At 29.5% G+C, this 26,228-nt stretch overlaps 1 protein-coding gene across 16 annotated transcripts in view; it reads left to right on the top strand.

Moving 5' to 3' along the window:
• Positions 1-26,228, top strand: part of Trpm (transient receptor potential cation channel, subfamily M) — a 144,806-nt gene that overhangs the window by 10,244 nt on the left and 108,334 nt on the right. For 3 of the 16 annotated variants that reach the window (XR_015811202.1, XM_088195952.1, XM_088195955.1), the window contains exon 2: positions 11,245-11,358. The exons of 12 other annotated variants lie outside the window; for them this stretch is intronic. Coding sequence is in view for 3 of the 4 variants with exons in the window: in XM_088195952.1 (XP_088052078.1) it covers positions 11,302-11,358 (57 nt within the window). In the remaining variant the exon portion in view is untranslated. Of the gene's footprint in view, positions 1-11,244; positions 11,359-15,207; positions 15,265-26,228 lie in introns of those variants that run through there. One more of the 16 variants, XM_088195953.1, reaches the window with a different exon arrangement.

Below are 26,228 nucleotides of genomic sequence, written 5' to 3' on the forward strand. Positions count from 1 at the left end.
TTTTATATTTTTTAACACAAGTCGGCCGCCATATGTTTTTAACCCTTTTATAATCGCAACAATAGTATTTTTTTTCAATTATTTTTACTGCGTTATAATGCAAATGTATATTTGGTAGAATATTTATTTAAAGAATTTAGTGGGATTTTCCAATTATAGCAAGAACTATTTTATTTGTATAATATTTTTATATTATAGCAGTAACTATAGTATTTTAACGTTATAGTAAGAAGTATTATTACAATTAAACCATTTTACAGATACTATTAAATTTAATCTTGCAATTACTAATATATATTTAGACAATAAAGAAATAGCTGTTAATTGATTCCTTATAATAAACATGTGCTTACCAAAATCTATGCTCATAAGAAACACTATAAAACGGTGTTTTTAATAAAATGTTAAATATGTAATTAAATTTATTTTTTGTGTACATTGTTTTGTTTACATCAGTCCTCGGCTACAATTAAGATGAGATGACTCATAGAAATTTTCACATATAAGTCACCCCTTATCTCGCCGTACTTGGATTTTTATTCATATATGTATGTGGCAAAAAAGACAAAATAATTAAATCACTGTGTGGCATATACAATTAAAATTATCAACATAATATTAACGACTTTTTCAATTCTTAAGGTTTTTTGTCTCATCGAACAACAGACATTGTTGCCAACTAGTTTAATATCATACCTAGTAATAGTTTTATAGTTGGATTCGTATGATAGATAAACAGACAATTTGTTTAACGACATAATTGCAAACGCGTGACGGCAATGTTGTTATAATTATTAGTGTCTATTAAGCACGCGTTTCGATTGCTACCAATAGCACAGTAACTCATTTTTTAATAAGAATTTTACGTTAACTATGCCGAAGCTGCAGTGAAAGTAAGATTTAATGACTTAACTAGCATTTAAGCATTGCTATACATCACCCTTCACCTGCGTGTACAATTAATATATTAATTAAAATAATTAGAAAAAGGAGTGCGACATGGGTATGTTGTGTCACCAATTTTGTTTAACATCATCGAGATGAATCCTTAGAGTTGGCTTATGCTTTTAAATTTTATTAGATATTATCATCACAAACATTCATTATAAAAGATGAACTGTAGTAAGATGCAATTTTAAAATAAATGCAATTTTTATTCTTTTCACAAAGAAAACATAATATTAAAAATTACACATCTCAGCTTTTTAAAAAAAATTGTATTTGTAGAGATAATTAATAAATGTCGCATTAATAAATGCGTGTAAGTGTGACACGTATTTATTATTGCTACAAAGATGCAATAACCAAAATTAAATGAATTGTATGTGCTAATAATATATTTTTTCCTTATAGCATGCCATGCTGCACTATATTATTTAATCACAGTAAAGTAGAAGTAGAAGAATGTATTGACGCCGCTTGATTTAAAATAGTGTGTGTCCAGTACGAGTTCTTGCAAACCTTTTTATATATTTCATGCGAGTGGTTTTGACAAATATTTATTATTTACACTAATTAAAAAAAATAATCGCGCATTGAAATTAAGGTAATTATATTGTTAAGGCATTACAAACAGTGTAGAAATATTTCTAATAATGATTAGTAGTTTTTTAAATTATCTCTAACAAAGATTTAAATGCATTTTCAGCTTGTGACGTTTTGCTTAATTACGATTTTTCTCAAGAGTTGATTTTTGCTATCGCATGTCCTTGTTAAAATGGCGCTTTCTAAGACAGATGTGTATAAGATCTCCTACTAAATATTTTATTATTTTTACAAAAAGTTAGAAAAAAGTTTACGAAAGGAGTTACGACGAACGATGCTTATTTTTATGGTTTGTACGTAAGCTGCAACACTTTCACAAGTATTTGTTTAGGTTTTCGAACTATATGGCAATTTATACTTCTGTGTGACCTTGCGTCTTAATAAAAAACAATTTCTCTCGAGGGTTGATAATATTGACCATAGCAAAAACGTCACACATGCTAGCAAAAAATATGGACATTACTAAAATAACCAAAGCTTCTATTCTTTGTATTTTAATAATCTTTAAATAAATTATATTATAGATATTTTAACTTATCTTTAAGTAAATCACGCTTAACAAATCACAACAGGAAAATTATACATGGCAGCAAAAAATTAAGTACAGCAATATATTATACATGATAACAAAAACAATATAATATGTAAAAAATTCTGCACTTTTTTACTGATAATTATTAACAATAATAGCAACTCTTTTCCTTACATGAATTAAATACGTACTTTGTAATTTTTTGTGTTTCTATCATGTAAAAGTTAATTGAATATTTAATAAAATAAACGATACCGTATTTAAAAATAACATAATAATAATCAATTTTGTAACAAAAAAATATTTTACAGTTTAATTATGACAAAAATAGCAAATTAGTGTAAATGTAACTATAGCTTGTAAAAATACAGATAATTGAAGCAATGTTAAAGCATAGACAATATCTATAGTTAAAGGGTTGGTTTGGAGTGAGCTCCACTGGTGGTGGGATCAGGCCTAAAGGTATAAAGTAATTAGCTTACAGCTACATTCTGGTTTATATAATGTCAAAAAAGGATTTAATCAACGATTTTTTGTTTGACCAATAATCGACCAACCGTATAATACTGTTGTTAATTTGCATAAAACTAGCAACGGTCTCGCTAGATTTGTTTGTATTTATAAAAAACGGATGTTTATTCTAAAATATAAATTTTCTTTGTTATTTGAACTGTGTCAGTTCATAATATCTTATCGATTGCGGCGGTTAGGATATATTAGTGTAATATCGCTAGTCTATTGTGCTTAAAAAACCTTTGTAGCGATCCACTAAATTGTTGTTGTTTGTATGCACGTGTTTATAAACAAAAATATATTAATCTTGTAGCATATTATTGCAATTTAACTATAACGCGACGATTCAGAGCAGTTGTCACAATATACATAGATATTTGCTGTTTGTAGTTAGAATAAAGGATAACTGATATAAATACCGTGCTATGATGAACAGTAAGTTTTGTGAAGCATAGAATGATCTATGTTTCACACAGGGAAATGCACTAGAGTTAAAACAATTTTTAATGCATTAGAGTAAAATTGTTTTGTTCGTGCAATGTGAACTATGCGACGTATCGTATGACGCTGGAAAATGACTGCAGTTGCAGTATTCGTCGGACACTCGGGTGTTTTACACGTTGACCGTTTGTGTTATTTGGTGGGTGACATAATACATAGTGAAGTGCATCGCATACGTCAAACATACTCGTATACGTTTAACCCTTTGACCGTTTATTTATTAAAATGTAATTCCGCGTCGATGTAATCGCGTATTTTGGATTTTAGTCGTGTTGCTGGATCAAGTTCCGTGCTCCCTCGCTTTAATCCTGTAATCCCCGAAAATTGAATCGGGCAATGTTCTCGGAAAGTGGGTTATCGTGCATATCGTGCTTTTCAACACGGAAAACTCAATAATGCACGACCGTGATCTTATAAATAGATGATCAAACACGTTGATGAGAAGCGCGTTGACAACGCTGCTTTATGGTCATTAGCTTACGCATTAGGCTTATTTATAACTGGACTAATTACACTGTACAACAAGCTTTTTGTTAAAAAGATAAGAACACTAAATTTATTATTTAAATTATACTATTTTTGTATATCGCTAATTTTATTTAGTTAAAAATTTATATTATTTTGTATGTGCTCTACATTAAAATATATTTTTCAAGTAAAATTTACAATATCGCCTCAAAAACTTAAGCACTAATTTTATTAGACGGGTGGTGACGGGTGGTAAATAAACACAGATTGGACAGCTGCAGTAGTATTTAATAAATTAATATTATTTTGTTGTATTGAAAAATTACGTAATGGTTGGCGGACGAGGCCCCGCCGGCCGTTGTACTCCCGTCATGGTCCGCGAATGAATGTGTTTTTTCGAAAGCGCCGTCTAATTTTAGCGATAGGGAATAAATTGGCCCTTACGTACCCCCTCCCCCAGCAATTTTTAATTGTGAAATTTAATTAAAAATAAAGAAGACCTTCATGTTGTTGCTTTTGTCCAATTTTTGTTTGCGTAATAATTAGGTATCACAAAACCTTCGTAGCTTTATTAGAATTTTTTTTAAACGTTTTTGCAAAATATGCCTAATTTTGTTAATTTTGATCTACCGTTCGGTTTAAGAACGGCGGCCATTAAAACCTTTCAAAAATTGTTAAACCGTTAAAAAGAAATATAGGATTAAATAGTTTAAACTTTTGAATTAAATATTTAATAACCACAAAAATAATAATTCCTATACACTTTTTTTTCTTCTTACTTTAGAAAATCATAGCTAAAATGAACGTAATTCTTAAAAAAGTGGAAGTTTAAAATGCTTAAAAATTAAATTAAAATAAATAATTTTAAATAATTATTTTTTTATCATGAGTTGATATAATTATAATTATATTATAAGGCAAAAAAAATTTTAGGAGCTCTAAATATATTGCTTTTAATTTTTTATTTTATAATTATATATTTATTTTTAAATTACAATAAAAAAATATTTCAAATTAATAAATGAAAATAAAATGTGCTAAAGAATATTAAAAAAATATGGACAAATTGTAATTGTTATTGTATTACAAAATTACATAAAAATACTAGTGCTTCATAAAAATGCTTTTAATTAGTATTTATAAGAAAAATTAAATACTATCCTTAGTATCACATAACCCTAAATATTTTTTAATAGATCTTGTAAAATTGCTTGCTAAGTTTATTAGGCAACCAAATCGTCCATCTTGTTTTAAAAAGTAAAAAAACTATTAATTAAAAAAATAATATACAAATTAAAATATTTTTTTTTGCCACATTTCGATATACAGAAATTTACACAATACCTGCGGCCTTTGCAGGATTGATTTTATTATTGTTTTACCGCACTTGAAATTTCAAAATCACTGTTAATAAAAAACTACTATTACTGAAAATAAATTTGAAATCAGATCATAACTACTTCATAAAAGTCTATAGTTGTTATCATAAAAAAAATCAATAAATAGTAACAAACAATCTTTAATAATTAATTTTTAACCAAAAAGTATGATTTTTACATTATTTTTTAAAAGAAAAGTGCTAAAAACATTGCTTGGATTAAACTTTAAACAAAAAATGAATAACTTAATAATATACTAATTTCGAAATTGTTTATGCTTTTTATACTTACACATTTTTATTATTCAATAATATTGTTGTGAATAAAAAACTACACGTGTTAAAAAAACTGATAATCAGTATTTATAATTTACGTATAATTCAATAAACGAAGTAATGAAAATAAAACGTAAAATGATAAAATCAAGTATAAATCAATTGTAAAAAAATATACTTACTAAAAAAATCTATAAATTAAATAATTATTTCAACTATATAATATATTATTTTTTAATCAATCATTGATTTTCAGATTTAATGTTTAAAGTGTAAGGATAATTTACAACAATTTTATATTTCCAGAAAAAAACATATTTTGTTCTAAACTGTAACTATTTGCGTATTCAGATACTATAGTATATTTATTGTATCTATGTAAAACTTTTTACTAATGACTTAAAAATACTTCATTAATAGATTATTTCCTGATAAAACTAAACGACACTTCAAATTGCGCAGCGCGGAGTCATCCGCCAATCGATTATCGTCATTCCATGACCTACTCCAAATCAAGAACGTTTCGATTTTTTACTTTGGGTGTACACTTAACAAAGGCAACGCTTTGGGTGTACACTTAATTGAAGTTCCTAAGATTGTAAGAACAGGTTAATAGCAGGTTCTTGGAGTAAATCCTTATGACTTCTAGACTGATAATCTTACGATACTTATTTTTTTATATTATTGAGAAAAGTTCGATTAATTTTTTTACTCTATATATTATATTTTATAAAAATGCTCCCACATATTCTTTCCTCTTAAATGACGTCCCTGTAACAATATGTATGCAAACATATTATTATATAACAATAAGTAGATAAAGAATATTTAGATAAATCTAAAAGAATTAGTTTGTATTGTATTCGTATATGTATTTATATTATTCAATAAAGTGATTTTTTAATTTACTGAAAAGCAAATGGATTGTAACAAATAACCTTTAGGATTCAGAGGTGAAAATTCATTTGTGATTTAATTTATTATTTAACAAATCGTAAATCTACTTGCACATGACAGCTGTTAATGGATTAGTAAATTTATCTCGAATTGAATCTGTATTATATTTTATCTTTAATCGGCTCGTTCAGCCAATCTCCGATGTGATCGGACTTGAATAAATCAGATTTCGGATTAGTCGTGCGATTACGAGAGCTCGTCGATGCGAAGGGATTAAATTTTTTTTATTAAAAAGATCAACGAGCAGGGTAGGGGCTGATGGGCCGAATGAAATTGTGTGCTTTGTCATGTTTTAATATCGTAGGCGAAACTCGTCTTATGTGCTAATTATTAATTAGGACCTTATGAATATTTCGCCTTTGATAGACGACCTGGGGCTTTTTCCAAAGCTCGCGTGGGTCATTTCGCACATAAGTTCAAAGCTTTTTATGAGCCGCAGGCATGTAATAATGATTTTTTATCGGCAGTGCGGAACTTGTTAGGACACCTCCTAATCACCTTTATAACTTCCCATAAAAGGTTGTAAATCAGATTTTTTGCTTCTCTTTATTCTTCCGTTCAACTGTCTAGCGTTTGTTGAGCTCAATTACATTTTCACTTTTTGCTGAATTCAGCAAAAGTTTCATTCGATTTATACTCTGCCGTTTTTTTTTTATTATCACATTATTAATTTTATAGTATTGCTTCAAAAATATAGTTTTGGATAAGGATTGTTATTAATATTTCTGATCATCAGTAGATATATATTTTTAGTAGTGAAAATATAAATTATCTGGCATGTGCTAGTAAAATTATATGATTACTACTTTTTTATATATCAGGTTATATATATGTATATATTTACATACTTATCATTATTTATTTACATCCGATGAATAAATGTCATAATAACTGTGTATTTTTGGTAAAGATATATTTTCACTAATAAAGTCCAAATACATTTTCACCAGTAGATGTATATTTCTACTAGCGAAAATATAATTTAACCGATAGGCGCTAATATGCTGCTCTAAAATGTCTATGAAACTCAATTTGACAGTTGCGAAACGTCCATTCGCTGTTCAAACCCAAATCTAACCCAATGAAAGTTTTAAAGCTAACTATATTTAATAACTTTTATTAGGTCAAGTACAAAATACAAACTAAGCCAACTCATCTCTCTAAGGAAAATAACCGGAATTATAAGACAGACATTGCATCTCACATATTGCTCCATAGTTTATATGCATTTCGATATTACACTATGTTTTTAAAATATAATAGCTATCCTCATCAATATGACTATGAACTTTTAATATAAGAGGACTGATCAAAGTATATTTAAACCGAATTTTGGTCAATAGGAGAACGTAAAAAACAATTATCACTTCTCAGAAGGCAAAAATTCACGTGAAAAGCAATAAAATCGTGTCGGCACCGTCGCAGTGGGAACGCTCGTTACCGAGCGTTCCCACTGCGACGGCGCCGATACGATTTTATTGCTTTTCACGTGGATTTTTGACTTCTGAGAAAGGATAATTGTTTTTTGCGCTGTCCTATTGAACAAAATTTGGTTTAGATGCGCTTTATTCTATTCTTACTCGTAATATTGTTATAGAAACGCTTGACGCGTTCACCGCGATGGCACGATTTTATTGCTTTTGTCCTGGACTAGAAGTTCACTATACGGCATATTTCGTTTGAAATATGATTTCAGAAAATATGTCGCAAGGTGGCTAATTTTTATATTTATTTGTAGCATAGAAAGGGTTAATCGTACTTATTATTATTATTTATTTAAGAATTTATATTACGATGTTAAAAAATATATAAAATGCCATTTTTATCATGAGGCCAGAAACGTTGTTTTCCCAGGGCCCGGGCCCTGCATGTGATATGTATAAGATTTGACTCGAGAAAAGCAATAAATTTTGAGTTTTGATAAATATCATTTGGAGTGAGGCTCAGACTCGTTAAGTGAATATGTCCTCTAGTAGTTCCAACGTTTTTACAAATATGAGATTTTATTACGCAATAATTTAGCCTTTGTGAAAAAAATATCTTGTCAAAAGTCAAACATGTATTATTCGTTTGACTGACACCGTGTGAATATTGCTCATCTATGTGCGCAATAATCACCGAACCATATATAATAAGGTTTCGTTGTTTGTACTAAAGAATACATATAGACATCATTGAATAGGTTTTATGAAGCCATGAACCTGGTATATGTAAACGATCGTCGTGTAAAATGTAAACGATGGCAATTAAGCGCCGACACGTGTGCAATGGACACTGTAATAGGTAGGTAGTAGCAGATGGACACAGCAACGTTGCACTTGTCGGTTTTCGCACTAACGAGGTGTTATATTTTACGCTGTTAAGCGTCGGTTATTGTATTAAACGTCAGTATCGGAAGCACTCGATTATTCCATATCAGCGGTTTATGGAGAAGGTCAACGCTTCCGCGAATGATAAGCGGCGTGAGGATTAAATTCCTCAAATCTATTTTGCGCCAGTGTGGCACATGTCATGTTAAAAAAAATGACATGTATGCCAGATACTTAACATCTGAATATACGATCATTTACAATAATTGTATTTGCCAGATATATTTTGTAGTAATTTATTCAGATATTAACTCTTTTACCGCGAATGGCTTCTATAAAGACCTAAAGGTGCAATACATTTTTGAGTCTAGTAATATGGTAATTTAATATGATTTAAGGCTGTGAATCATTTTAATTTATTAAACTATATTATTTTAAAATAATAGAGGCATGAATTCATGAAAAAATTTCGAAATGATGCGCAAAAATATCAGCCGCGGTGAAAGGGTTAAATGATTTTTCGTAGTCAACGATTTACCGTAATCTACTGTATCGTATGCAAAGATCCACCGTGTTAAATAGTGAATCTGAATATTGCTTGGAACTTATTAAGTTTTCAGAAAATTTTATTACATTTAACAACTTTTGCAACAGGGACGTAATTTGATGAGGGCAGGTGGGGGCATTCGCCCCTTTATATTTGTTCAGAAAAATGAGATTTTATTGCTTTTGCCGTGAATTTTTGACTTCTGAGAAGGTATAATTGTTTTTTGCGCTCTCCTATTGGGCAAATTTTGTTTATATGTTCCTCATTTAATTTGTAATATTATTATAAGAGTCGTTATATGAACGCTAGATAAGCGAGCGTTCCCACTGCGACAGCGACGGCACGATTTTATTGCTTTTGACATGAATTCTTAACTCATGTTTTTTGCGCTCTTGGTCAAAATTTGGTTTTGATATGCTTCATACGATTCTCAATAATTATTTATCGTAATATTGTTATATTGACGACGGTACGATTTTATTGCTTTTGAGGTGGATCATAAACATGGACCCCCTTTAATTTAGTCAGAAAAATACATGTCATTTTTGCCTCCCTCCTGGAAAAAAATGATTTTTACAAGTTTAAAAGTATGAAGTATATCGTATTTTATGTTTAAAAATACTTTTGTTTGAAAAATTTCTGGAGATTAATTATTTAAAAAAGTACAAAATCAAACATTTTTCTCATAATACTTAAATTGAATATTAAAATATAATATTCTCAAAAACACAGTTTTGGAATTAAAACATTCAAAAATATTTATTATAATTAAATATTTATATAACAACAGTTATAAAAGTACGTGTAATAAAAATTATGAACTTTGCTTTATTGTTTTCATGGTGTAAAAAAATATAAACTGTAATTATGTTATTTAAATGAATGCATTAAAAATTAAAAAGTAAGTTTTTCAATATCTTTGGATTCGATATAAAATCTTTAGGTTCATCAATTAACATATTTATTGATTTTTCATAGGTAATTCTAACGCATTGCTTTGAATAATAATTTCTCTGATATATTCATCATTAATTTTTTTTTTTAATAAATAATTTCTTTATTAAAATGTGTTATTGCTTTTTAAAATATAAAAAAATAATTGACGTTCTTTTCCCAACATGACATTTGGATATTGAGCTTAAGACTCAAATTCGTAAGGTTTTGTTGAAGTACAATAAATACCGAAACTATTTAAAGTTTTATTATTTTTGTTTTAAATGTTTTTTATCTTTCTTGCTATGAGTTAATTATTTATTTTATAGGTTTTTTAAAATTGTATAAATAAAATTAGATTTGGCTAGCTGCGTAAATAAAACAATAGTATTAAATACATTTAAGGAATACACTTTGAAATTTTATAAGCATTTAAAACCTTAGTTTTTAAAAAAAAAAATACTTGTTTTTCCTAAACTAAGCTACAATTTTTTTTTTCAATATGTAATATTAAAAGGCAAAGGCAAACATGAAGTAAATTTTCAGAAAAAAATATTAGTGAAAAATAATCAATACGAATATAATAGAACGTTTTATTTTCTCCATAATAAATATAGTTAAATAATTTTAAATAATTTTTTTCTACTTGAAAAATTTAGTTAAAATACAATAAATATGCAATCAATTAGATAAATGCAGATTTGCCACGAACTGCATTCTTATCGGCTTTAATTTCTTTTGACGTTTACACGTTACTCGATTTTTTACATTTTTCGAAAATAACAAAGGTTATTTGCTTGAAAGAATCCATTGGAAATGGCTGACAATTTGACAGCAGTCTATTGACAGGTGGTACTATTCAGATACAAACTTGTTTCGATACTACCAGTGCCATCTCTTAGATTTTCTAAAGACTTATTGATCTACCCTTGTACCTTTAATTATAATTTGATTAAATTAAATTAATCAGTATTTAAAACTGATTTTAGCATTATAAATATGTATACGCAACCGGTTTTTTAAAAACCCACAAACCCTTAATAAATACGAAAATGTATTAAGGAGATAATATGAATATACAGCTCTTCTATGTGCGACTCTAAGGCATCTCTCAGTTAACTAATTACGGTATAGTTTTGCGGTTATTGTTGGAGGCGGTCAAAGGGGTTCATAACGTAACACATTAATTAACATGAGTTCCATTCATCGTATACATTTATGACTTAGCGGCGAATATATTTTCGTTCGAATAGATAAGATAAACGAGTATTTTTATTGTGCAAAGATGACGATCGTCGCTTATTGCGACAGCAGCTGTGCTATATAACAGACCTTATGCGCCATGGGGTCCGGTGTCAATCTGCTGGAACTGAACGCGAGACACCTGAGAGCCTACGAGGTGAGCGACATTCATCATAGTCAACGCATAATAAAATGATACATCACGAGATTCGCTGCCTATCCTAATAGATTGAGATAAATCGAAAATGAGAATTGACGGTTAACCGATAATTTACATCCCGCCGGGGTTAATACTCGCCTGCCTGTCATTAGCGAACCGCTGAAAATTGTTATTAATTAGTCTTTGTGGTCGTTGGGGTTAAAGGTACAAAGAGAGCTTTCAAAACATTCAAGAAAGGCCAAATGTAAAATTATTTTACTATATATCCTGCTATTTATATTTAGATACATTTCAAATCTTATGCCTTCATCTTATATATCACTGATACTCAACTTGCGGCCCGCGGGCCGCATGCGGCTCACCGAGTTTTGTGTGCGGCTTTACACTCATAATCGTAACCAAATATTTTCAAACATCTGGAATTGTTTTTAAAACTTTATAACTCATAATAACTGGCGGTTTTTGTTTCTTCTCTTATTTTAGTGCTTCACCTATCTCACCATAGATATAATACTATTTCCAGAGGGAAGGGGGAAAATTTTTGATAATCAGTGATAGATTTTTCAATATTTACATTTCATTAAGATTCACAGTATTTTATTATTTTTTTGTCCAAATTCAAAGGGCACCTATTTAAAAAAACATGTCAAAAGCAATAAAATTAGCAATGGAATAATAAAATTTCATAATAAGACAATTTTACAAATGAATATTGAAACCGAATTTTGATCGATAGGAGAGCACAAAAAACAATTATCGTTTCTCAGAAGTCAAAAATCCACGTCAAAATCAATTAAATTTGGTCGGAGCCGCCGCAGTGGGAAAGCGTTCATATTACGACTCTTATAGTAATATTAAAAATTAAATGAGGAACATATAAATGGAATTTTGCCGAATAAGAGAGCGCAAAAAACAATTATCCCTTCTCAGAAGGCAAAAATTCACGTCAAAAGCAATAAAACTGATGTCAGCGCCGTCGCAGTGGGAACTCTCAGTAATGAAATTTTCCGATCCTATTATTGATTTTACAAATTTTATTGACCAAAATTCGATTCGAATACTCTTTAATGTAGTAATGATAATTATATCGAACGTATATAAGTATCGTGTGCTTTAGAGTTAATAGTAGAGGCGTAAACCCAAACTTGCCACCTCTTTTACACAAAATATTTAAAATACTTTAAAAATATAATATATAGTAATAATATTTTATCTTATATAATATTGTAAAAAAATTTTGATTTAAATAATTTACATATTTAATATTAAAATATATTAAAACATTTACGTAAAATAAGTTTTAAATAGAATAGTTCCAGAGAGTTAATCATGGGGTATTCACTGTTCAAAACCAACGCATGCTCGCTACCGCTCGCTCGGATCTAACCCATATAACAGTTAAATGAAAGACTTGTGATAGTTGACCAATAACTTGTTGCATTATGGCCAACAACACCCAGTATGTCATCCAGGTATCGACCTGACCCAGTGCTACCTAACTTCAATCGTTGGCTACACCAACAGCTCATTTAATTCAATGCACATATTATTCGTTTTAGGTCACACTACACATAAAATGTTGCCAAATCATATATTTTGTATTGATAATAGATATATTTATTTAATTTTCATTATTAATATTGTAATGCACCAACAATTCGTTTTATAAAACAAAATATTAATTCAAATGCACATATCTCTTAATAAATCGCACTCATGACAATTTAAAGATGTAATAAACTAAAAATATATGATAAAAAAAACATATTGACACCAGAACAAGTATAAATAGATGTATAACGTAAATGAAAGTATTTTTTTAATTTTTATGATTTTACAAATTCAGAAATAAAAAAATAACTATTGTCGATTTGAGGGTTAATGACGGAGAAGTAACAAACAGAATCCCAACTGTGTATTTGTTATTAATTCGCTTTAAAATCTTATTAAATATATTTTAATACTTAGTTACATTTTTAATGCTTTCGGTTATTTTATAGAAATCTTGTGGGATTTCCTAATGTAAATACGTATTTTCCTAAGAGCTATTATTTCATCGTTATATTTGAATCCCTATTGGTTGATGTACTCTAATAATGTATCAAGAGAAGTGACTGCCGTATTGTGATTAATGCTATTAATAATTTATTCCTCTTCACTCTAATCCTCATTCTCTTTCTCTTCTGGTTGACTGATATTAGAAAGGACATCTGCGTCACTCAAAGATCACACAAATCATATAATAACTCACAAAAATCCTTAATGTTTTATTCATCGACATTTTGTAAGTCTTGTAAATTTTAGATTAGCTCAAATGTTTTACTTATTCATTACAAAAAAAACTCTCTACATCTGATTGAAAATTATAAACTCAACTTTTTACCCACAATTTAGTACTCTAAATTGAAATAAAATAATTACATTTAATACAAAATTATTAGGTGCGAAGTATGTATAATATTACATGTAAATAATTACGACAACACGTATTTGTTATAAATTAGAGCCAATTAGACCATTTTTATCTTATGCCATTTTTTTCTATACAAATTTTTAAGTGTATTTAAAAAGTAATTTGAGAAGTTTTTGTAGGATTTGCTAGTTTTAAAAAAGATGTGCGGCTATTGTGCAATTACGTGTGCTCTGCCGATTTTCAATCTTTTATTATACAAACAATTATTGTTTTACTTAGATCACAATTATTTTAATCAATCAATACAGACAAGATTTTTAAAGTGTTTTTCGAATCTCGTGGTTAGATCGTATACATAATTTAAAAATCAAGCAAGGTTGTACTTCAATTGATTGCTAGCTGTAATATTAATTTATGTTTAATAAATACAATCCAGTTTCGCTACTTATGTTTAGGCATTGATTGTAGTTTACCGTTAAAACCCATTGGGCTAAACGCCAGTCATATTGCAACGAAGGATTTAAAATATACATACATACAGGATCAGCTTCTCAAAGTTACCGCAGAATACATATGTATGTGTTCGCAATTTACTTGAATATCTTTTTCGACGATCCTTATTTTTCAGATTTTCATCATCTCTACGAATAACGTGACCAAACGAATGAATAACACGTTGTAGATACGTAACAAACAGCCCTTTTCATTATTTACAAACCTTATATGGAATTAGATAGCTACAACTGATTATTGCTGTTTACAATCTATAATTTGATATACATTTGTAATGCGGCCTCGAGTAAGATTGTCGATATTAGTTGTTGAAAGTAATTTTTTACGCTAACATTGTGATAGTAAGGGGAATGATTGACAGGTTTAAAGTGTATAAAGGCGTTCCCAAGAATGCATTTTCTCTACCGTTATTTTAATTTTTTTGGTTAAGCTATTATTTAAATGATTTTTAGTTTAAAGTTGTCGTAAGATTTGAATTACTTACACCTAATTGCATCTATCAATAAGCACCAAAAAATAGATTGCTCTGTTGGATAGTGCTGGAATTGAAATATTTCAACCTTATACGATTTATGTGTGTACACGTAACATAATTGAGCAAAAACATTGAAAGATTTATCTTCGGGGTACCAAATTCGCAATTTATAGTAAATTGAATTTTCAAAAGTAGATTCATCAGATAATAGCCGCCCGAATCGAAGAGTTTTAACTCAATCGCGCTTCTGTAGGTACACATAACATGTTTGAACAAAAACATTGAAATATTTATCTTCGTGTGGCGGAATTTGCAAATTATTCCAAGCGGTGCCTCGCCTCGTTATCTTCGCCCGCGAAATCTTCTTACAAACAACGGCGAACGCGTCACACGATGATAATGAACGATTGTGATGAGGTTTCAGTGTGCTTCGCGAGGCGGAGCGCAATCGATGCACTGGCCCTTCGTTTGGATGTTCTTTTACCGTTATTACATTTTACGGGTATGGCCATCTACCATTTTATTTTTTCTTTACGTATAAATTGAGGCGTATCTCGAATCTTTTCTCAGCCCTTTCCCTACCGTTCGAGGTGTTTCCACACGCGAGGGTGCTTTATGAGTAATGGAAGTGTCGAAATTTTAGTCGATTTAGAAGCAGTACGAATGTTCAAATTTGTCGCAAATCCTCAAGACTTTATAGCTTAAAATAAAATACTCGGTTATGATTCTAGAATTTTCGGTCTTTATTTTATCTCTCATGCAAAGTGTTGAGTTTTGTATTCGTCAAGAGTTTGCTACCATCATATTTTATAGATAAAAATATTCATGCATCGCTAAGCAGTTTTTTTAATACTCAATTAATACTATATCTATATAAATATTTTATTTGATCATTAATATATGTATTGTTAAAAAATTTAAATACTACACGATATTATTTTTACTAGAATTAAAAAATACACATGTTTTTTACATGATTTCTTAGCAATTAAAAATATTTTTATTTTTAGTCGTATATTCTATGAACCATAATAATTGTCGTAATTCAAATCAGGTTTCCATAAAAAAATTCTAAAAAAATCATCTCTGTTAAAAAATGTTTTGTAAAAAAAAAGTAAATTTTTATACTTCGTTAAAATGTATCCTATAAAATAAAAAGTAAAGAAGGCAAAAATATTATATAATAAAAATTTAAATGGAATAGTAACTTCATGGTGTATTTATACGCAATATAACGTTTTTTTAAGACACGGAAACTGCCGTAGTTTTAATTAGGTAACCAAGATTTTTTTTGTAATTAATAAACCTTGTAAATATCTGGACTAAGACTTTTAGTAAGCCTGATCCGCAATACGTTTTTTAAAAATGGTGTTTATTTAAAATATTTAAAAATCGCAACTACTTTATAAGGAATGAAATAATATGAAATAAAAAATATATATTTATTTTTCATTAAATTGTATACGGGATATAACAGATTTTGAAGATACAGTAACCGCCGCTGTTTTAATAAATCAAAATAAAGCTTTTCTGAAAAATAAATATTGCAAATAAATATTTCAATCAAATTTTTTAGCCGCTATGATCCGTCATAAATATTAAAATCAACATTTAACCACCGTTAAAACGATTATAAAACGAAATAAAACGAAGACACGATATGTGCCATAGTATCAACATGAAACTTTTTCTAAAAATAGACCACGTAAAATTGGTGTCATTGTTTGCTTAATCAGCATGGTTCGCCATTTTGTTTCAGAAAAACGGCTATTAAAAAAAATCGTAGCTTCGTTAAAAAATATCTTAGAGAAAAAGTAAAGAATAAAAAAATTTATTGGTGACTGGATTAATGCGTAAACGAAAATTGCGCACACGAAAATATCACACAGTAAAAATTCTGAGCATAGGTTTTAATTCCAACTGCTTTACATTTATCTCTATTTTTAAGTAAAAAATTGTGTAAACATAGGAAATGTTAGTGTATCATACCAATGTATATTACTAATATAATACATATGTATATTGATCATATATAATTTTAATTTTTGTTGTTAGAAATTTTCGCTGTGCTCAATTTTCGTTTGCGCAATAATCACCGAACCAATTTTATTTTTACATTTTTCTATCATTGTGCTAGTTTTTGTGAATATGATAACTATAATACCGTTAATTAAATTACCATGAAGCTAATTCTAAAAATATATCTAGTTAATATATTGTATCAGTTAGCAGGCATCCGCATTATTGTTTTAAATTGAAAAATCAATAAAAATTTCATTAAAAAAATCTATAAAAAAATAAATAAGTCAAAAATATTTATTAATACAATATAAAATAACATAATAGTTAAAAATAAATAATTTTTTAAATAGATATTAAAATTGTTACTCTGTTTATAAAAATCTAAAGATGTCAAAAATGTTTTTAAATCGATTCTTAAGTAATATTAAAATTAAAAAAAATATATTTTAAATTTAAAATAAAAATAACAATTTTTTTGAGTTGCTTTAATTATTGTTATGCTGCACTTTAAATAAAGTATAAGACAAACATCATATAATTTAATATTTGTACTATAAATTAAGTGTAATCTACAAAATAAACAGGAAAAAAGTGCTTTATAATACATTCATTACATAAAATAATATCTCACAAGTACACAAAAATCGACCTAATTTTGAGGCTTATGTCAATGGAAATTTTTAGAATGCATTATTTAAATATAGAACACATAATTTAATTTTAAGTGAAACAAATATTAATACTAAATAGCTAAATATTTTGCTGAAGCAAAAGTGTGTAAAAATAAAGAATAATTTTTTTGGCAAAATCATTTAAAATTTTGCAATTGCAATTGAAAAACACTACGGTGTAAATATGATTTTATCCATGGTCTTTCGGGTATTAGACACCACTAGATTCATATCAATAATGTATTGTACATAGTAATTTGTATTAGGCATTTTTTAATCTTCACAAAATGAAACAAAAGGCTGAAATGTCTAATTGCATATTTCTAGAATTGTGTCTAAATACACTAATCTTCATTAGCTTATGTTTAAATATTTAGAAAACTATATTTAAAAGTTAGATGATACTCTGATATAAAAGCCTAATTATTTTGTTAGTGTTAATTAGTAAAAAACACAACTTTAACGTTGAGATTTTGCATATCAGAAGTAGGTTTAGTAGGCACATTGTCATAGCCATTATTTTTAAATCAAAATGTCAAGTTGAGTCATTTCTGTAGCCTTAGTACTTTCATCTATCGCCAAGTAATCAATAAAGCGTTTACAATTATACGAATTTTCTTAAGATATCCATTTGCTGTTGATTAAAATCTAGGGAAAAGTCTACTGTTACAATTATTTCACTATTAGTCCAGTCAAATAAGGGTTTAACCTCGGAATGAAAGATAACAAGCTGAAATTTTGCACAGACCTTTGTTTTGGCGTTCTAAAGATAGGGTGAAAAGTCTCATAAGATATCGTGTCTGCTAATCAAGCTATTAAAGGTCAAAGGTCATAAAAATCGTTTTTTTGCAAATACCTCACCTCCTTTGCGTTGCATGTCATTAGATGTTTTACAAAACTTATAGAAAATAAAATTTTCTACAAGTTTGTTTTAAATTATTTCTTCGTATGGTTAATGGTTTTCGAGATATAGCGCGGGGAGTGGGAAGCGCGCATCCGTTTATAGGATAACGCTATGTGAACTACGGAGCCAGAGCTACCTGCACATTTTTCCACAGTTTCATAGGAAACATCGCAAATTGTTATCTGCTGAATGAACCCGTCTAAAGCATTATAACTTTCAATCTCCATATCTTCAAAAATCATCATCGATAATGCAAAAAATAATAGCGTATGGCCTCTGATACTTCTTGCAAAAGCGTGACCATCCAACATTTTGTCGACAGAATTCGAAGCATAAATTGTACTGAGAGCTTCCTTGATTCAGCTTCCATTCATTATATACCCTATACATCCAATAAAAGACTTAAGCATATGAAAGCCTCCTAGTTTCACAACTACTCTGGACAAGTCTGAGTTAGCATCTGAAGCTGCTACGATTTCACGTGCTTTTATGTACAACGGCTGATCAAAAGTTATTAAGCATGTTCTTTGTTCATGTTTCTTGGCAGTGTTTGTAGTACACTGTAATGTGTTGTAAATTGTGTCCATATTACTCGCAGGATGATGAATAAAAGTAAGAAACAGAATCCAAGAAGTTACAAAGTTCTCATTGTTTTTGTAAGTTGTTCAATAAATCCATTCCACCCTGGCAACGGTGAGATATTTTTCCACTTTCCGTACATCCACAACAAATCAACTACATTAAATATTTGTTCGGTTAGTTCTTCTACATCATTAAAATTTCGAACTTGAATCTCTTGCTCAATCCGGGTACGACATGATTTTCATACACTAGAAGGGGTATATGTGATAGTGCTGCTAACTCCTTTGCACTTGGTTTTGTTGTAAATTTCTTTATGCGGTCATCGGATATAACTTCAGATTTTGCAGTTATTATTTTTATCATTCCCATTATATGAACAGTATTATAGCCATCAAGAGTATAAATATTTTTCTGCATTATCCGCTGCATACTGTACTAAGGCACTTGACTCTGATGGTTGATTACGAGGCTGTGGGTGATAAACAGCTGAAATTTAACATCTTACAGTATCACTATATGAAGCGAAAAATACCTAAAAAACCTAAAAAACCTAACTTTATGGATGTTTGGCCTATCTGTATTTCTTCTATGAAGAAATACAGATAGGCCTATTAATAACTGCGAAGAAAAGGACCGTTTTCGTATGGAAGTCATTATGGCATGACTTATAGCTGTGTATTTCGTTTTAAAATGACCCGTCTTTCCTTTTCTGTTCTTTATAATAACTTCTTGCAGAAAATGTAATAAAGTTTTCGGAATTTCTTCATTAATATTTTACTCGGGGGCGGATAGGACTTGGTCCCAACAGAAGATCAAATATCTTCTCTAATAATCGCCGCAGCAGCTTCCACTACGCGCAAGTGTTCTTCTTCCGAAGTGCCTTTTTTATTTTCATACCAAGCTATGGATAAAATTTAAGCTTGAGCATCGGGAAAAGAAAAAATAGGGAATGATCCAATCTTCGTTGTAATTATAATGTCAGTTAAATATTTTTCTCTTAATTTGGAAATGATCTTCTTATCATCTGGTACATACTCCGTAAGGACATCGTTCAACTCTTTCAATTTTTTCGCACAAATTTCTAGTCGAGCAATATTTCATTCATAATTCCTAATAATACAATAAAAAAAGTAATAAAATTATGGTTCAAACGACTTGCCGAGACCACTTTTTTCACGATTGCTTACTTTTTCAAAGCTTATACCAAGTTAAGCAGGTAGAAATACTCGCTGGATTCTATAAACGGATGTACGCCTCCCACTCTTCGCGCTATATCTCAAAAACGGTTAAGGATACAAAACAAATATTTTAACCAAACTTGTAGAAAATTTTATGCTTTACAAGTTTTGTAAAGCATCTAATGACGTGCGACGCATAAAATGCGAGATATTTGCAAAAAAAAAAAAACAAATTTTGTGACCTTTGACCTTTGATATCTTGATTAGCAGACACGATATTTTATGAGACTTTTCACCCTGTCCTTAGAACATCAATACGAAAGTCTGTGCAAAATTTCAGCTTGTTATCTTTCATTCCGAGGTTTAGCCTTTATTTCGCCTTATTTGACTGGACTATATCCCTTATGTTTAGCTTTTGGTCCGTATGAAGAAAACATTACTACAAAAAAGTTTTCGCACGCCATTAAATGCGAATATAACTGCGCCGTTATTTTTTATCCCTGCTCATATCGGATGCAGGTTTTGGAAGTTTGCTAGGGTGTGAGAAATGTGTTAAAATTCCGAGCGTGTGTGTAATAAAAGTACCCTTTTACTGCTTCATCAACAATCTGTAATTGACGCGTTGTTTGTAAATCATAGGCTATCGCATGTTCACGTCATGTTAAATTAAATTTCGTTTAGTTTAAATCCTTTTTATGAGAGGTAATCTATCAAAGTTTCGTTTATACAAATCAACTACAGAGCAAATTAATTTGAAACATACAAATACTCTGCAATACATGACCAATACCAGTAAGGTATTTATCAATCAGGTACAATTAGTTTATTGAGAACTTTTGTACCCAACTTTGCCTGAATTATTTTAATTTTCCAGAACATTGGATTAAATAATTTATTTTAGGATAATACTTATCGTTATTAACGACGACGATACGCGGCACTCATATACGTTTATTGCTTACAGATTTGCTTAAACTTTGACGTACATATGTATTTATGTAATATTTTTTTTTCTTAATATATTAAATGTTCCCAATATTATGCTAAATCAGTGTCTAATATTAATATTTCGGCATAATGTTTTATTAAAACGGCGTCACCTGTATCGGAACTCAGTATTTATATATGCACGAGAAAGAGGCTAGTAAAATCGTTTACGGCGTTGTGCCATCTGCCACTTTACTGCCAAACTTTCGTCAGATAATGTACCACGATGGCATTTGCATGGCTCGCCTTTATCTGTGTAGACAAAAACTCGTAAAGGGATTCGACCGATGCCCGACGACTATCTGTTTTTTTTTTGAAAATTCATGGAATCTTTATTTTATGGGCGCTTATCTCAAATATTTGTGTTTTGAAGGGAGAAACTGAGCTTTCTTTGTTAGGCGAAGCAAACAAATGGACTGGAAAGTGGCAATTTTCAACACAAGCGAAAAAATCGCGGTAGTAGGTGGAACAGAATGGAGGAAAGTCGTAAAAGGTATTCAATTCTAAGCAACGGATGGACCTATAAATCCATGCGGCTTCGATGTTTATAGATTTTTTACTTTCATTGACTTATGCCCAAGAAAACTTACCTTTTTCGATTTGCATTTCATACAAACGTATGTTATAGATACGTTATTTTACTATATATTCCTTCACAAAACAAGGGAAGTGATACTCTGATTTTCAAAGAGTTTTTGAGTTAAACTCTAATTGTAGAAAGTCTTTTATTCTGAGATCAATGAATTTATTCGTAATAAAATATTTGCATCATTAAATAGACACATTATCATATACGGCCGCAACGGGAAGAATAAGGGACGCAATCGCGACTCTCTAAGGCACTCTAAAGCTCTCGGCTGAAAGTTGGCAACTTTAAAAAATGCTTTATTTAGTAAACGCTAAGCCAAAAATGCAATGAATTGTATCCTAGCCCTACTAGCAAAAGGGCACTAGCGAACAAATACGTACCACTAATACTCACTTTTAAAGAGATATCAATGAAATGTTTTTTAAGTTGTCTCCAATAAGGAAATTTACATGAATCGTCAATAAATTATTAACCACTTCTCTGGTGATTTTTTTCGTAAAAAAACTTTTTTATTAATTTATAGTACATATTATTAAAAACGAAAAAATATTATTTTTTGATCAGAATATGTATTAACTAATTATTTAATATTTTTATCAAAAAAATAAGAACAGCCACTGTCATTATATTATTTCTTGAAATATTCAATAAGTGTCCCATTATAAAATAAGTCAACTCTGAGGCTATAAATAACATGTAGGCCCATCTTAGAAAACAATATTCCTCAGATTCTAACTTTTGCCCGCAAGCAGTATCTTACGAGTGAATGGTTTTCTAACAGTTTTTTATAATATGGTATATGTGTTTTATTAAGAGGAAAAATATGTTATCTTTGTATACATATATATATATATATATATATATATATATATATATATATATATATATATATATATATATATATATATATATATATATATATATATATATATATATATATATATATATATATATATATATATATATATATATATATATATATATATATATATATATATATATATATATATATATATATATATATATATATATATATATATATATATATATATATATATATATATATATATATATATATATATATATATATATATATATATATATATATATATATATATATATATATATATATATATATATATATATATATATATATATATATATATATATATATATATATATATATATATATATATATATATATATATATATATATATATATATATATATATATATATATATATATATATATATATATATATATATATATATATATATATATATATATATATATATATATATATATATATATATATATATATATATATATATATATATATATATATATATATATATATATATATATATATATATATATATATATATATATATATATATATATATATATATATATATAATATTACAAGCACGTAAAAATAAAACAAAATTATATTAAAAATTGTCAATTATTTCAAAATAAAAAAAATAATATGAATTGCTTTCAACCTCCAAAGGGTAGTAAATCGGTGCTTCGTATACACATATAATCACAGTTTAATAAATAAAAATAAAAAGTTCAAAGCACACACACACACATAAAAAATTGAGAAAACAGTTTGAAAAATCTGAATAACGAAGTCGAAAAAATTAGAAAACGATACAGACGCGCCCGCAGCTAGTAAACAACTGATATTTTAGAATAAAAAAATATGATCCTGGAAATGTAGGTGAAATTCATATATATATATAGCCGAAAATTTGCATGTATTTAGGGAAGAAAACAAACTGAAGTTCAGCTCAAAAATATTTTAAATAACGTTGCTAACAATGTCGCCCACATGTGTGTGCACGCCCGGGATCAGATACTTTTTTTGCACGCATATCTGAATTATACGCGGCCACTTTAGTCTGGGTAACGGTTAAAGTGACACGCGCTCCGCATAATGAAACCGAGTATCATCTTATATGTACGACCGAACTTGATTTTTCAAGATCGGAATTATAATTATATAATAATCACTTATTTTTATTTTATTGCTCATTCCGAATATAAAATAATATCTCACGGTGTATCACAGGGGTCTTAATTAGTACTAAAATTGTTTAAAATATATATTGATGATATAATCAGTAATAGAGAAAAATTTAAAGTACATCTGTTTGCAGTCGTTTGAGGAATAATTAAAAATCTGATTTCCCACACTGTAATAAGGCAAAAAGTGTTATGGTGAGTACATCATATTTTTCCATTACTCTTGTTGGCTTGGTATTCATATAAATTAAGGTGAAAAATTCGCGTTGAAATTACCAAAGGGTTTAATGTAGCCCGTTAAGCTCAGTCAGTTTAAAAATTATCGCGGCTCCCTTGAGATTCTAAAGTTGAGACATAAACGTCGCCGGTGAGCACCTAATTAAAACTAAAAGCGTCGAAGGGCTTAATTTGTAATGGCCGTTAAAATTTGACTGAAGGCTTCTCCCTTTGAAATGCAACGGAACGTTTGAAGATTTCGTCCTTCGAACTTCAATGGTCAGGTGTGATTAAACTTTAATAAACGTAAATTAATAAATTTATAAAGTTACATGCTTATATAATAGAAATATTAAAAGTGATTTTAATATTTAATTTAATAATGTACACGAAAATAAGCGAAGAGTCATTCGAAAGTATTTCTAATATACGCAAGGTGTAAACATTTTATAAAATTTCCCTCGAGAATACATAGACCCACAGAATTGCATAAAATGTATTAAAGATATTCTACAATTTGGTTTATAGATATGTGTGTAGATACATATATTTTATTTATCTACTTTTTCATCATATACTGCAAATATTTGTATAAGAAAATCGTACATTTAATATTTTGAGTAAGATAAAGCCCTGTCAACATTATCCCCGTAACCGAATCGTACCATCACTGTGTGTTTATATTCGATTATAAGACCCACAAAATATTATTACCGCCGCAGACCGACGAATAAACTATCACTCAACCCCTAATTAAACATCAACATTCCGAACCGAATCAATACTCGGCATGAGGTTTGCTTTGATAACTTTGTTATGTCTCTATTACCCATTCGAAAACATAACGTTTCCCAATTGCGTTATTATTATGGTTTATGTGGTATTTCAAAACTCTAATATTTTTTTATCACAAAGACAGACTTTTGTGTAAGCTTTCGCGATGCTATCTTAATGTTTTTTTATCTATTGTATTGTATCTTAAAATAATTGTATACTATTACTGATTTGTCTGTGATTTGTATATGCATTTGCTTCATTTAAAATTTGTTTGCAAACTATTGCTGACTTTACTGCTTTTTGAACGTTTAAAAATATTAGACATAAAATGAAATATTCAACTAATTAGAAGCAGTAGATTTAGGTTTCGGTCTGAAAATACAGATCGAATACCTAAGGAAGAAGCAAAGAAATAACAAATAATCAACAACTACACTAGCTGAAATATATAATTTTAATGTGTTTATTGATTGTATTATCGGTAATTTGATAACTCGATTTAATGCACCAAAATAAATAAATAATACATTCAGTTTCATGTGGTTATTCCTAAAAAAAATTCTAGAAAAAATATCCCGAAAATATTTCTTAAATCATGTCATTTCAGTAAAACCATATTGGAATATATATATATATATATATATATATATATATATATATATATATATATATATATATATATATATATATATATATATATATATATATATATATATATATATATATATATTTTTTTTTTTTTTTTTTTTTTTTGTTGTGAGGAGAGGAAATCTTCTAAAGACTTCACCAGCGTCCAGATTGCTAGTGATTGTGCCGGATTCCGCTGCAAGCAGCGACCTACCGGCTAAAACCTCTCCCCAGCCCTCTCCTGGACGGCCGGTACTATCTTCCGATATTGCACTTCGGCTCGTCCAGTTTAGAGACTCTGTCCCGTTAGGGCCGCTGTCTTGAACTGTCTTTCAGCTCTTTTTTTTCCGCATCACGGCCGACACGAAGTTCGTCCATGCCTCGTAGCAGCTTCGGTTCAATAACATAGATTGGACCATAGTGTCTACTGTGGCAGACCTTCCTATGATCCTTTCTAGCGCGATCCTGTCCGCTGCCCACGCCGAGCATCCGAAGAGTGTGTGCTCAGCGTCGTCGTCTTCTCCGGCGTTGCAATGGAGGCACTCGGCACTCGCCGCTTTGCCGATCCTCTTCAAATAAATACCGAAGCATCCGTGTCCGGTCATTCCCTGTGTGAGGTGGTACGAAAGCTCACCGTGCTTCCTGCCGACCCAGGCCGACAGATCGCCGATGAGTCTGTGCGTCCACCGGCCCTTGGTGGACGCGTCCCATCTCCTCTGCCATTCCGTCACGGTCGCAGCTCTGGCAGCCACCTTTTCGCAGCCGTTGTAGATCGCCTGTCTCTCCAAGGCGAGGAGATCCAACGGCGGCGTGCCGCATAGAGCGAGAACGGCGTCCTCGGACACGGTCCTGTACGCGGAGGCTACACGCAGCAGGCTTCT

Source organism: Plectrocnemia conspersa, unplaced genomic scaffold (genome assembly GCF_051122295.1).
Source record: "Plectrocnemia conspersa isolate PC_06_02 unplaced genomic scaffold, ASM5112229v1 ptg000010l, whole genome shotgun sequence".
Taxonomy (NCBI): Eukaryota; Metazoa; Arthropoda; class Insecta; order Trichoptera; family Polycentropodidae; genus Plectrocnemia; species Plectrocnemia conspersa.